This window comes from Hemibagrus wyckioides, linkage group LG06 (genome assembly GCF_019097595.1).
Source record: "Hemibagrus wyckioides isolate EC202008001 linkage group LG06, SWU_Hwy_1.0, whole genome shotgun sequence".
Classification (NCBI taxonomy): domain Eukaryota; kingdom Metazoa; phylum Chordata; class Actinopteri; order Siluriformes; family Bagridae; genus Hemibagrus; species Hemibagrus wyckioides.
The window spans coordinates 26,533,102-26,545,337 of record NC_080715.1 but is presented as its reverse complement, the minus strand read 5'-3'; the positions used below and the strand labels follow the sequence as shown (position 1 = coordinate 26,545,337).

Sequence of the window (12,236 nt, the reverse complement as noted above, 5' to 3'; positions counted from 1 at the left end):
TCTGTGTGATTTGGTTTTTGGGGCTGAGCTTTCGTTCATCCAAGATTCTCATTAGCATGATCTCTCAACAACAACTGCATGCTTGTAGGATTTATATGATTAGTTTTTAGAATTTCTCCTTTTCCTCCAGTTTCACTTTGAATTAACCGGACCATCAGACATTTGACACTCAGGCATACATAAATACAGACAGTTAGAAAGACAGATATTTAGACCATCAGACAGAGATGCCAAAAATATAAAACAGTAACTTTGTAAAAATAGACTTGTTAGTAAAAGACATCCCTGTTTAGTTCTACTTGTGTTTCTCATGCTATTGAGAACTCTTTTCATAACTCTATGTGAAATATTTCAAGTTGTTCTGACCGGTCGTCATATGTGTCTGAATATGTTAAAAAACAAAAGTCCAGAGCACAGCAAGAGTCTGACCTGATGTCCCAGGTGACCACACTGCAAGCCTCAGTGCAGCAGCTGAAAGAAGAGCTCCAGGAAGCATGTAGGAAATGTGACAAGATAACAACAGTAAGTGAGAAAATCCTTGCAATAAACAGCTTCTTAAATAATGATAAATAATTAGTGTGATATGTTTGTGCTGCATGATGAGTTACACCGCAGGCTATATTTACTTACACAAAATAAAACATTTGTATTTGAAGGGTTACTTTTTTTTTATCTAAATTTGGTGCACTGTAAATGTGAAAACTAAGCACCTGAGATTTAAAAGTATTAAAAGCTTAAAGTGGGAAAAGGTTACATCAGGCCTGCTCCCACTTTTAGAAAAACCCGGGGTGGTGTGTCAGGTCTTTAGTTCAACACTGTCCACAGTGGTGTTTCTTTTAGACAGCGTCTCAACTGCTCTGTTTCTCTTGTGACATGTCCAATCACCTGTTAATGACAACAGACTATGGACCAAATGCTATCCCCTTCACCCTCAATTAAAATGTGTAGATAATTTATCATAAAATTTCATAGTACTTCTCAGACAGGCATCTCCTGATCATTTTTGCTAGGCAAGGGAGGTCCCAAGCAAAATTTGCAATAACCCAAGCAATAACCTGGGACTACTGGGATTACAGAAGCACTTGACTATGGCAGTGGCTTCAGCAGGAAGAAATTTATGTTAAGTCTATAATGAATTCAGAAATCATGCTGATGCTCAAATATAAGCGGTCAGGAACCTTCAAGCAAAGCTGAGCTGTTTGCTTTTTTGCAAAAAGAGTGGTATAAAGTTACCCAACAGCAATGTGAAAAACTGGTGGAGAACTTGCCAAAACGCCATATACATACATATATATATACACTGCCCATCCAAAAAAGAGTTACCACCTGGATTTAACTAAGCAAATAGGTAAGAGCCTCCCATAATTACTGCATGGATGATTATGTTTCAGCTGGCAACAAATTATTTAACCCTAACCTATGCAAGGAGCAGCTTCAGACACATCCTGTGATTGTGGAAAAGATGTTAATCTGTTTCAGAAGGGTCAAATTATTGGCATGCATCAAGCAAAGAAAACATCTAATGAGATTGCTGAAACTACTAAAATCAAAATCGCAAAAAAAACAACAGTAGAACTCACGGCTATGTTTAACAGTAAAAGTAAGAGCATTTCCACACGCACAATGCATAGGGAACTCAAGGGATTGGGACTAAACAGCTGTGTAGCCTTAAGAAAACCACTTATCAGTGAGGCTAATTGGGAAAAAAGTCTTCAGTTTGCTAGGGAGCATAAAGATTGGTCTCTGGAGTAATGGAAGAAGGTCATGTGGTCTGATGAGTCCAGATTTACTATGTTCCAGAGTGATGGGCGCATCAGGGTAAGAAGAGAGGTGGATGAAGTGATGCACTCCCCCATCATGCCTAGTGCCTACCGAACAAGCCTGTAGGGGCAGTACTATGATCTGGGTTTGCTGCAGTTGGTCAGGTCTAGGTTCAGCAATGTTATGTGCCCAAAGAATGAAGTCAGCTGAATACCTGAATATACTGAATGACCAGGTTATTCCATCAATGGATTTTTCCCCTAATGGCATGGGCATATGCCAAGATGACAATGCCAGGATTCATCAGGCTCAAATTGTGAAAGAGTGGTTCAGGGAGTATGAGACAATATTTTCACACATGGATTGGCCAACACAGAGTCCAGACCTAAACCCCATTGAGAATCTTTGGGATGTGCTGGAGAAGACTTTGTGCAGCGGTCCGACTCTTCCATTATCAATACAAGATCTTGGTGAAAAATTAATGCAACTCCGGACCGGAATAAATGTTGTGACATTGCAGAAGCTTATCGAAATGATGCCATGGTGAACGCGTGCCGTAATCAAAGCTAAAGGTGGTCCAAGACATATTAGAGTGTGTGAATGTTTATTTTATATTTAAGTTGCTCAAAAGCACCTGCCTACACAAATCCACTTGACTATATACAACTGCAGAAAGTAATTTATTTATAATCACACTCTCCAGTGTCACCCAGAGGAGGATGGATTCCCTGCTGAGTTTTTTCCTAGTTAACAGTGTTTTACAAATCAAACTGAATGTCCAAAAATTGGTATTTGTGACTAAACTCACTATAAATGCATGCAAGTTGTATTAAAAAAAAAAAAAAATTAAAAACCATTTTCCTCCAGGACACCTAATAATAAAATGTATTTTGCAGTTAATTTTAACAGAATATTGTGTTATATTATATATATTATATTATAATATATATATAATATATATTATGTCCTGCAGATGGAAATGGCAGGGCAGCCAATCTGAGGGTGAAGAACAGTTGTGTACTGTTCAGTTATTTAAAACAAGCATCTGCTGTATATGTAGATGTGTTAGGATCTGTTTACACTCTATTTTGTTAGTACATACAAATTATATTAATACAATTATTATTATTATGTATTATTGTTAGAATTAGTATTTATTATTATGATTTATTTAATGCAACAATACTACAGGACGGATTTTATAGATATGTCGTTAAGCCATTTTAATTATAATTGTATAAGCGTTTAGTGGCATTTAGCTGATTATGGGAAAAAAAAAACCTGACCACGCCCCCTCCCCCGAACCGACCACACTCCTTTCCCGGTCATCGAACTGTCATTGTGACGTAATAGAACACGCTGTTTCTTTGGTAAAAAAAAAAAATCCGTACTGATTGAACCTTATAACTGAGAGGCTGTTTTACCGAGTTCAGATTAATAATGCAACATTTATTAGGTTTCATTTGCTCTTGGATCCCCGGTCATCCACTGCGCCCCCTGCTGATTGGAGCTGGAGCTGCAGTCGTGGCCGCTGGAGTTTTTCATTTTGAGAAGAAACGACGTTTGGTGAGTATCTACAGTTTATATAAACATTTATATCTTTACTGTAATATTTCAGCACGCTGAGCAAAACATGTGGTTATGGACATTTTGGACATATGGACTTTTCCTATTAGTCCTGGATGATACCGGTGGATGTTCCTGATATTTAAATAAAAATTTAATTTATTTGTTCCTGATATTTAAATAAAAATCTGCCTTCAGGCTCTGCTTCCTGCACGTCCTCAGGGATAACCCTAAAAACTCGTAAATAAGAGCCACATAACCAAACCTAAACTTTAATACAATGTTTTTGTCTAGATAATGTTGTATCGTGTAGACAAACCAGGCGAATAATACTCATAACTTTTCCTTGGGTCTGTTTTAGCGGCATGTACAATAACCAGTCTTCTTCTCTCACCTACTTCTCTGACTTTAACAAGAGAGCGTCTTTAACAACAACAACCAGAAGCACACAGTGACCTCTAGTGGTTATTCCAACAAAATGTCCTTAAAAGATAATAACATTCACCTCAGGATACTACAGATAACCAACTTTTATATCTAAGTATTAAAACGTTGTCAGCTCGAGCTAGGTATTAGCTGTGTGGCTACATTAGCCGTTAGCAGTTCGTAATGGAAACTCGGTTATAATTCCTATTGAACATTTATATTTCAACACTTTCTGTGTGTTTTATAAACGTGTATTCTGCTGTGTAAGTAAATAGATGCTCCTAGCTCTCCTGTATAGCTTTTCCCCGTATAAACTTGTTCAGACACTCACTGTCCACTTTATTAGGAACACGTCTGTAGTTATTTACTCGTGTGGCAGCAGCACAATGTATAAAATCATTCAGATTCATGTCAAAAGCAGCAGTTAATGTTCACATCAGAATGAAGAAAAAATCTGACTTTAACCGTGGCATGGCTTTTGGTAGCAGAAGGACTTGGTTTTAGTATTTCATACACTGCTGATTGAACTGAATTATCCAAGATTATTAATTCTTCAGTACTATTTTGTCTTCCCAAATCTGCTGTCAGTCCTCAAAATGTCTGAATGTGTGAAAGTAAATGACTAACATGTGGATGGTGCACTTTCAGGATGAGAAGGTCAAGGTGTCCAAGCTGGAGGACAAAGTGAGAGAGTTGGAGGACCTGATCTGTGAGACACAGAGAGAGTGTGAGAAAAAAACTGAGGTGAGCAACAACAACAACATAATCAGTATTTTTAACAGTATAAACAGTATTTTTCAAAATAATAGGAATATCAAATAATCTGGTAAATACTGAGAAAGATATCTGCCGAGTGAAACAGCTGTTTGGAGCCTGAGAGGTGTGAGTAGTGATGCTGGACATGATATTAAATAGAAGGATAAGACTTCATGTCCATCAACAGTATTAGTGTCGAGGCATAAAGTTTAATAAAACATACTGCTGAATACAGACTAGTTAAAACAGTTCAGACAAGCTTTAGTAAGAATTTACATGGTTTATAATTATTCACACTGATTCTGGAGTGGTTCATGCAGCAGTGCCTCCTAAAAGGCAGACTCATTTTATCTGAAAGTCTGAATATTTCCCTGTGTGAGAATCCACATACAACATCCTTATGTACTCGCATGCAGAAATACAAATCAGGCTTAAAGTTTACTCATTACCACCAGCTGGCTGATGTGTCTAATGATGGAACAAGATGGAAATAACGATAATAACACTGCTGAATAATTCACACTTTTGCTGTAGGACTTGCAGGCCACTCTGGATGAAGCTGAGGACAAATATGAGAAGACGATGAAGTCCAAAGTTGAGCTAGAGAAAGAGAACTCTGACTTGATATCCAACAAAAATTTGCTGCAAGACACAGTGCAGGAGCACACGAAAAAACTTCATGATGTATATGAGAAGTGCACCGAGTTAACGAAGGTAAGTGAGAAAATCCTCACAGTTCCTTAATAAATAAAGAGAGTGCTCACAGTGGGCCTCATTTAGTAAGGTTACTTCTAGTCAAGTTTTGTGTGATTGTGTAAACCAAAATCTTTCTACTGGATTTATTTTAGAAACACTGTGTTTTTGTGTACTCGTGTGTGTATGTTGATCACCTGTTCAGTGTCCTGACACTGCTCAGTCCTGACACAGCTCAGTCCTGACACAACTCAATCCTGACACAGCTCAGTCCTGACACAGCTCAGTCCTGACACAGCTCAATCCTGACACAGCTCAGTCCTGACACAGCTCAATCCTGACACAGCTCAGTCCTGACACAGCTCAATCCTGACACAGCTCAGTCCTGACACAGCTCAGTCCTGACACAGCTCAGTCCTGACACAGCTCAATCCTGACACAGCTCAGTCCTGACACAACTCAATCCTGACACAGCTCAATCCTGACACAGCTCAGTCCTGACACAGCTCAGTCCTGACACATCTCAATCCTGACACAGCTCAGTCCTGACACAACTCAATCCTGACACAGCTCAGTCCTGACACAGCTCAGTCCTGACACAGCTCAGTCCTGACACAGCTCAATCCTGACACAGCTCTATTCTGACACAGCTCAGTCCTGACACAGCTCTATCCTGACACAGCTCAGTCCTGACACAGCTCACTCCCACAAAGCTCCATAAAAGGTCAAGTGTACAGATCACTGAGAGAACGAAATGAACAGTGAGAGTAAAGACAGAAATGAAGTCATTTTGACTCAATATTATAATATTAAAATATTTAGTAATGTATAAGATTATCAATAACGTGGAATAAGAAGCAGCAGCATAATCTAAATAGTAAAGTTTAGTAATCGATGCAAGTTATATAATCTGAAGACAATCGAGTTGGGAAGTTCATTAGTTTAGACTTCTTATGTATAAATTCACACACACTCAGGGTCATGATTAAGATCTAAAGATTTTTCAGAATGTACAGGATTTTCATGAACCACAGAGTAAATGCTCATCTGAAGGTTTTCTGAATGAATCGTAGCGATAAATGAGGCTCTGTGTTCGTGCTGCATGATGAATTTCACCACATGATATAAGCACAGGAAACAAATAAAAGCTTTATTTCTAGTTTGAGATGCTGACTTTCTTTTTACTGAATGGATCGCAGAATGTCGGATGTGAAAAGTAAGTAGTGAAGTTTAAACCTCTTCTGCTCCATGGCTTTGTTTTAGGAGTATGAGCAGGAGAAGGAGGAACACGAAATGTTGAAGTCAGAGTATACTAAGGCGAAGGAATCTATAGAAGAGTGCCGCTATCAAATAGAAGTAAGTTTTGAGAATCACTTCTGTATTACTGCTACAACCATTTTTAATTAACATGCAACAAAAAACTCACTTAAGTCCATGTGGATTAAAAGGTCCTTCATTTCTACTTGACTGAAATCCATGTTACTTTGAATTTATTTCTTTTTCACTGAAGTGAAGCAGCAAAGTTAGCATTACAAGTAAAACCTCCAAACAACTTCATGCTGTTCTGCCGAGTAAGGAGATGAGTCTGAAAGTGTCTGAATGTGTAAATAAAGCCAACCCTCTTTGGTTATAGTGCTTCAAGTTGGTAGTGGCCCATACTGAGAAGAAATGTGAGGAGATGACGAAGGTTACTACTGAGCTACAGAAGGAGAACTCCCACATGGCATTAGACATTGCCGAACTGAAAAACAAAGTGGAGAAGAAAGACCAAGAACTCAGTAAAGCAAACACGATGTACAACATGGCAAAGTTGGTAAGTGAGAAACTCCTTGCATTCGGCAGCTCCTTTATAAATAATCTGTTCACAGTTTTCATGAATCCCAAATCTCTTGGGTAAATGCTCATATAAAGGTTTTCTGAAAGAATCGTATCCAGATTGATAAATGAGGCTCTGTATTCGTGCTGCATGATGAGTTCCACCACATGATATAAGCACAGGAACCAGAACATTTCTAGTTTGAGATGCTGACTTTCTTTGTTCTTTTCATTGAATAAATGTGTCTCAGTGAAGTTGTAAAAAGAAAGAACTGAAATTTTAACCTCTTTTGCTCCATGGCTGTGTTTTAGGATTATGAGCAGGAGAAGGAAGATCACAACATACTGCTGAGAGAGTACACAGAGTTAATAAACACTTTAGCACAAAATGAGGAGTCACTAAGGGTAAACTTTTTCTTTGTGTGTTTCTTGACTGTTTTCTTGCTTAGTCATGTTCTTTGGGACATTTTGCCTTTCATCTTTAAAGCACTTCAAGCTGTTTTATGACTGAGGAGATGAAACCTTAAAACTGTCTGAATGTGTGTAGAAAGTAAATAAAATCAACACTTTTGCTGTAGAGTTTGCAGGATGCTCTGGCTAGAACTGAGGAGAACTGTAAGCTAATGGAAGAGTCCACTGCTGAGTTAACGTCTACTGAATTCTACCTGACATCAGACTTGGACCATCTGAATGACTGGGTGAACAGGTTGAAGGACAATCTCAGTAAAATCGAGTGCCAGCAAAATAAGATAATAGAGGTAAGTGAGAAAATCCTGAATCAATCAGTACCTTTAAAATAAGATTGTTCGTATGTCACAGTAAACACAGTAAATGAAAAAAAAAAGCATCCAAATGTTAACTGTGTTACACCGCATCTGTTAATACATTTTGAAAAAAGGACACAGAAGTGGCTCACTGTAGATGTAAACAAATCCGAACCTTGTGAATTTCTCTGTTGCTGTATTTTAGGATCATCAGAAAACAAAGGAGGATTACAACCTCCTGAAGTCAAAGTATGAGGTGCTATTACTGCGGTACAAAGAGTTTCAGCAGGTAAGCTTCTCCTCTCATTAAACCATGAAAGCTATAGTACTGCTATAGCAAATTTTAAATGAGATGAAAGAAATAAAAAAAAAAAAAAGTCAACTTTCACTTTGTGAGGCAGTCCAGTTAACATTTTAAACCTTGTATTTTAAATATCTGTGTTTTAGGAGAAGGAGAAGGAGAAGGAGCGTCACAATATCCTGAATACTCAGTACAATCAGATGAAGGAGACCTTTCCGTTAAAGGTCAGTTTTTTTTGCCACCTCTGCCTCCTTGGTAGTCTCAGGTACCTGTAGTGTAGTCAGTGCAGTCAGGTTTTGGTGACAAACAAGCTTTGTTTATTGAACTTCCAGATGCAGGTGTCTGAACTGATGTGCCAGGTGACCATACTGCAAGGCTCAGTACAGCAGCTGGAGGAACAGCTCTGTGATACACGCAGGAAATGCAGCGAGATGAAGGCGGTAAGTGAGAAAATCCTTACATCCAGCAGTTACCTAAATAATAATGATTAAGAAATATGAGGAGTTGTGATGTTTGTGCTGCATGATGAGCGAATCCCAGGCTATATTTACTTCAACAAAATAAAACAATTCTAGTTTAAGACGTCAGTTTCCTTTTTTGTTGAATGGACGTGGCCCAATGCAGATGGGGAAAGTAAGCCCTTGAGTTTTAACTTCTTTTGCTTCTTGCTGTTTTAGAAGAGAGAAGAAGAAAAGAAGGCTCACAATTTACTGCAGCTGAAGTACCAAGAGAAGAAGGAAGCATTAGGAAATTGCAGGATGTTAATCACGGTAATTTTTTTTCCTCTCACTAAGGCATGACTAATGTAGTACACCATGTGTTATGGGTCAGAAAAGTAAATACAGCACCTCATTCACACATGGATATTAAGAAGCAAATATTCAAGCTTCTACATGATGATCTTACTTACAAATTAAATCTTTATTTTCACAGAGACAACTCAGACCTGCACCTGAGGACCGAATGGATCCATAAACCCCAAATAGTTTAACACCTGATGTACTACTTACTATAACCCCATATAATTGTCTTTAAGGTTTCTTGTGAAGTTTAGTGGTTGTATGTGTGAGCTCCTTGATGCTGAACCCTTAATAATTGTTGCATCATTTTCAGAAATAATGTTATGTGTTTCAGTTGAGCACTACTAGCTCAGTTGTTAAACTGAGATAAAATTTAAGTTGCTCTTGATAAGGGTGTCGGCCAAATGCCAGAAATGTAAATGTAGTACCTTCTGGCCTGTTATTGCTGTTAGGTGCAGCTTTGTTAGGGGAAAATGGAGGAGATCACCACTGCAATCCTATAGAACTGGCCAAATGGCTGGATCAATTGGTGAAATTGGTCAGGGAGCAATAAATTGATGTGTATGTAGTGTATTAACATTAAGGAGTTATGATTGTGAATGAAAGGGAGGGAAGTGGAACAGTAAGATTACAGGGTGAAGAGATGAAGAAGGTACAGGAGTTTAAGTACTTGGGGTCAACAGTCCAGAGTAATGGAGAGTGTGGGAAAGAGGTAAAAAAGCGCGTACAGGCAGGTTGGAATGGATGGAGAAAGGTGGTTTTGTGATAGAAAAATATCAGTGAGAATTAAAGGGGAAGGTGTACAAGACAGTGGTGAGATGCTGTATGGTTTAGAGACAGTGTCACTGAGGAAGAGACAGGAGACAGAGCTGGAGGTAGCAGGGTTGAAGATGTTGAGGTTCTCTTTGGAAGTGACAAGGTTGGACAGGATTAGGAATGAGTACATCAGAAGGACAGCTCATGTTGGACATTTGGGGGACAAAGTTTGAGGAGGGAGAGTGAGTACAGTGAGGGAAATAATTATTTGATCCCCTGCTGATTTTGTACGTTTACTCACTGACAAAGAAATGATCAGTCTGTAATTTTAATGGTAGGTTTATCTGAACAGTGAGAGGCAGAATAACAACAAAAACATCCAGAAAAACGCATTTCAGAAAAATTATACATTGATTTTCATTTTATTGAGTGAAATAAGTATTTGACCCCTTTGCAAAACATGACTTAGTACTTGGTGGCAAACCCTTGTTGGCAATCACAGACGTCAGACATTTCTTGTAGTTGGCCACCAGGTTTGCACACATCTCACATCTCAAGGAATTTGGGCCCACTCCTCTTTGCAGATCCTTTCCAAGTCATTAAGGGTTTGTGGCTGACCCTTCAGCTCCCTCCACAGATTTTCTATGGGATTAAGGTGTGGAGACTGGCTAGGCCACTACAGGACCTTAATGTGCTTCTTTTTGAACCACTCCTTTGTTGCCCTGGCCGTGTGTTTTGGGTCATTGTCAGGCTGGAATATCCATCCACGACCCATTTTCAGTGCTCTGGCTGAGGGAAGGAGGTTCTCATCCAAGATTTAACGGTACATGGCCCTGTCCATCATCCCTTTGAGTTGTCCTGTCACCTGGGGATGGTGTATTTGGGGTCATAGGCAGCATTCCTCCTCCTCCAAACACGGCGAGTTGAGTTGATGCCAAAGAGCTGGATTTTGGTCTCATTTGACCACAACACTTTCACCCAGTTCTCCTCTGAATCATTCAGATGTTCACTGGCAAACTTCAGATGAGCCTGTACATGTGCTTTCTTTAGCAGGGGGACCTTGCGGGCGCTACTGGATTTCAGTCTTTCACGGCGTAGTGTGTAACCAATTGTATTCTTGGTGACTATGGTCCCAGCTGCCTTGAGATCATTGATAAAATCCTCCAGTGTAATTCTGGGCTGATTCCTTGCTGTTCTCATGATCATTGAAACTCCATGAGGTGAGATCTTGCATGGAGCCCCAGACCGAGGAAGATTGACAGTCCTTTTGTGTTTCTTCCATTTGGGAATAATCGCACCAACTGTTGTCACCTTCTCACCAAGCTGCTTGGTGATGGTCTTGTAGCTCATTCCAGCCTTGTGTAGGTCTACAATCTTGTCCCTGACATCCATGGACAGCTCTTTGGTCTTGGCCATGATGGAGAGTTTGGAATCTGATCGATTGCTTCCTTCTGTGGACAGGTGTCTTTCATACAGGTAACAAGCTGAGATTAAGAGCACTCCCCGAGAGTGCTCCTACTGTAATCTCAGCTTGTTACCTGTATAAAAGACACCTGGGAGCCAGAAATCTTTCTGATTGATAAGGGATCAAATCCTTATTTCACTCATTAAAATGCAAATCAATGTATAACTTTTCTGAAATGCGTTTTTCTGGATTTTTTTGTTGTTATTCTGTCTCTCACTGTTCAAATACACCTACCATTAAAATTACAGACTGATCATTTCTTTGTCAGTGGGCAAACGTACAAAATCAGTATGATATTTTCTGTATGATATTTTCTACTTACTCAGACATGCAAGTGCAGTTTGCTGTCTAGATGTAACTGTTTCTTCTGTTTACCGTTGACCCAAGCCTGGTACATAGTTGTCTTCTGGCCTTGGCACTGGCTGGGCAGGACTTCAGATATCACTACACAAAAATCTTTGTATTTTAAGTCCTGTACATGCCTATTCAGCACATATTTATAGGCATCTAATGATTTATATGTCCTTAGTTTTTCTTCACTATACACACGGTTTTTCTATCAAATAGGTGTAGATGTCAGGCGACTCAACCGGAGGTCATCCTATCACATCATCCATCCATTGAGTGAGCGTGGACGGGTCGGCCAATCTGGTTCCGTCTGTTAAAGTTATTTTTTTCAAATAACATTTGTGGTCCTAGACAGTGAGTGACCTATCAAAGTCAGATAAATTCAGATTTTGGCCAGTCATTGTCTACAATGGCCTAACAAATCTTGATAACTACCAATTGAAAAGCGGCTCCATCTAAGCCCTGCCCACAAAAAAAGTCACAATGTTTACAAAAAGAACAAGGGCCTATAAGTGAGCAGTGGATAGAGTTGGAGTGTTGTGTTTAATCTTGTGTAAATCTGAACATTTTAATCCAATACTGCATTAGCTTATACTGTTGCATAGAGGACACAAAGGTATGACAGGAACATCTCAGGTTCTGAACACCCCTGGCTAGAGCACTGGATGATGCCATACTCCTGGTGAAGTGGGTCTTGATACCTAGAGCTAAAGTCACCTGACACACCTTATAAGACCGGGTGATAGAATCAAATCCAGTGAGAGCGTCGCTGCTTGGAGACAGAC

The 12,236-nt window shown here is 39.3% G+C and overlaps 1 protein-coding gene across 1 annotated transcript; it reads left to right on the top strand.

The window, feature by feature from the left end:
• Positions 1-3,194: 3,194 nt before the first annotated feature.
• Positions 3,195-10,074, top strand: LOC131354231 (paramyosin-like). Its single transcript, XM_058391621.1, has 12 exons — positions 3,195-3,327; positions 4,402-4,497; positions 5,044-5,223; positions 6,466-6,558; positions 6,836-7,015; positions 7,330-7,422; positions 7,596-7,775; positions 7,987-8,070; positions 8,229-8,306; positions 8,415-8,522; positions 8,760-8,852; positions 9,016-10,074. Exons 1-12 carry the CDS (start codon positions 3,202-3,204, stop codon positions 9,055-9,057), a joined length of 1,353 nt encoding a protein of 450 aa, XP_058247604.1. The 5' UTR covers positions 3,195-3,201; the 3' UTR covers positions 9,058-10,074.
• The last annotated feature ends 2,162 nt before the right edge of the window (positions 10,075-12,236 follow it).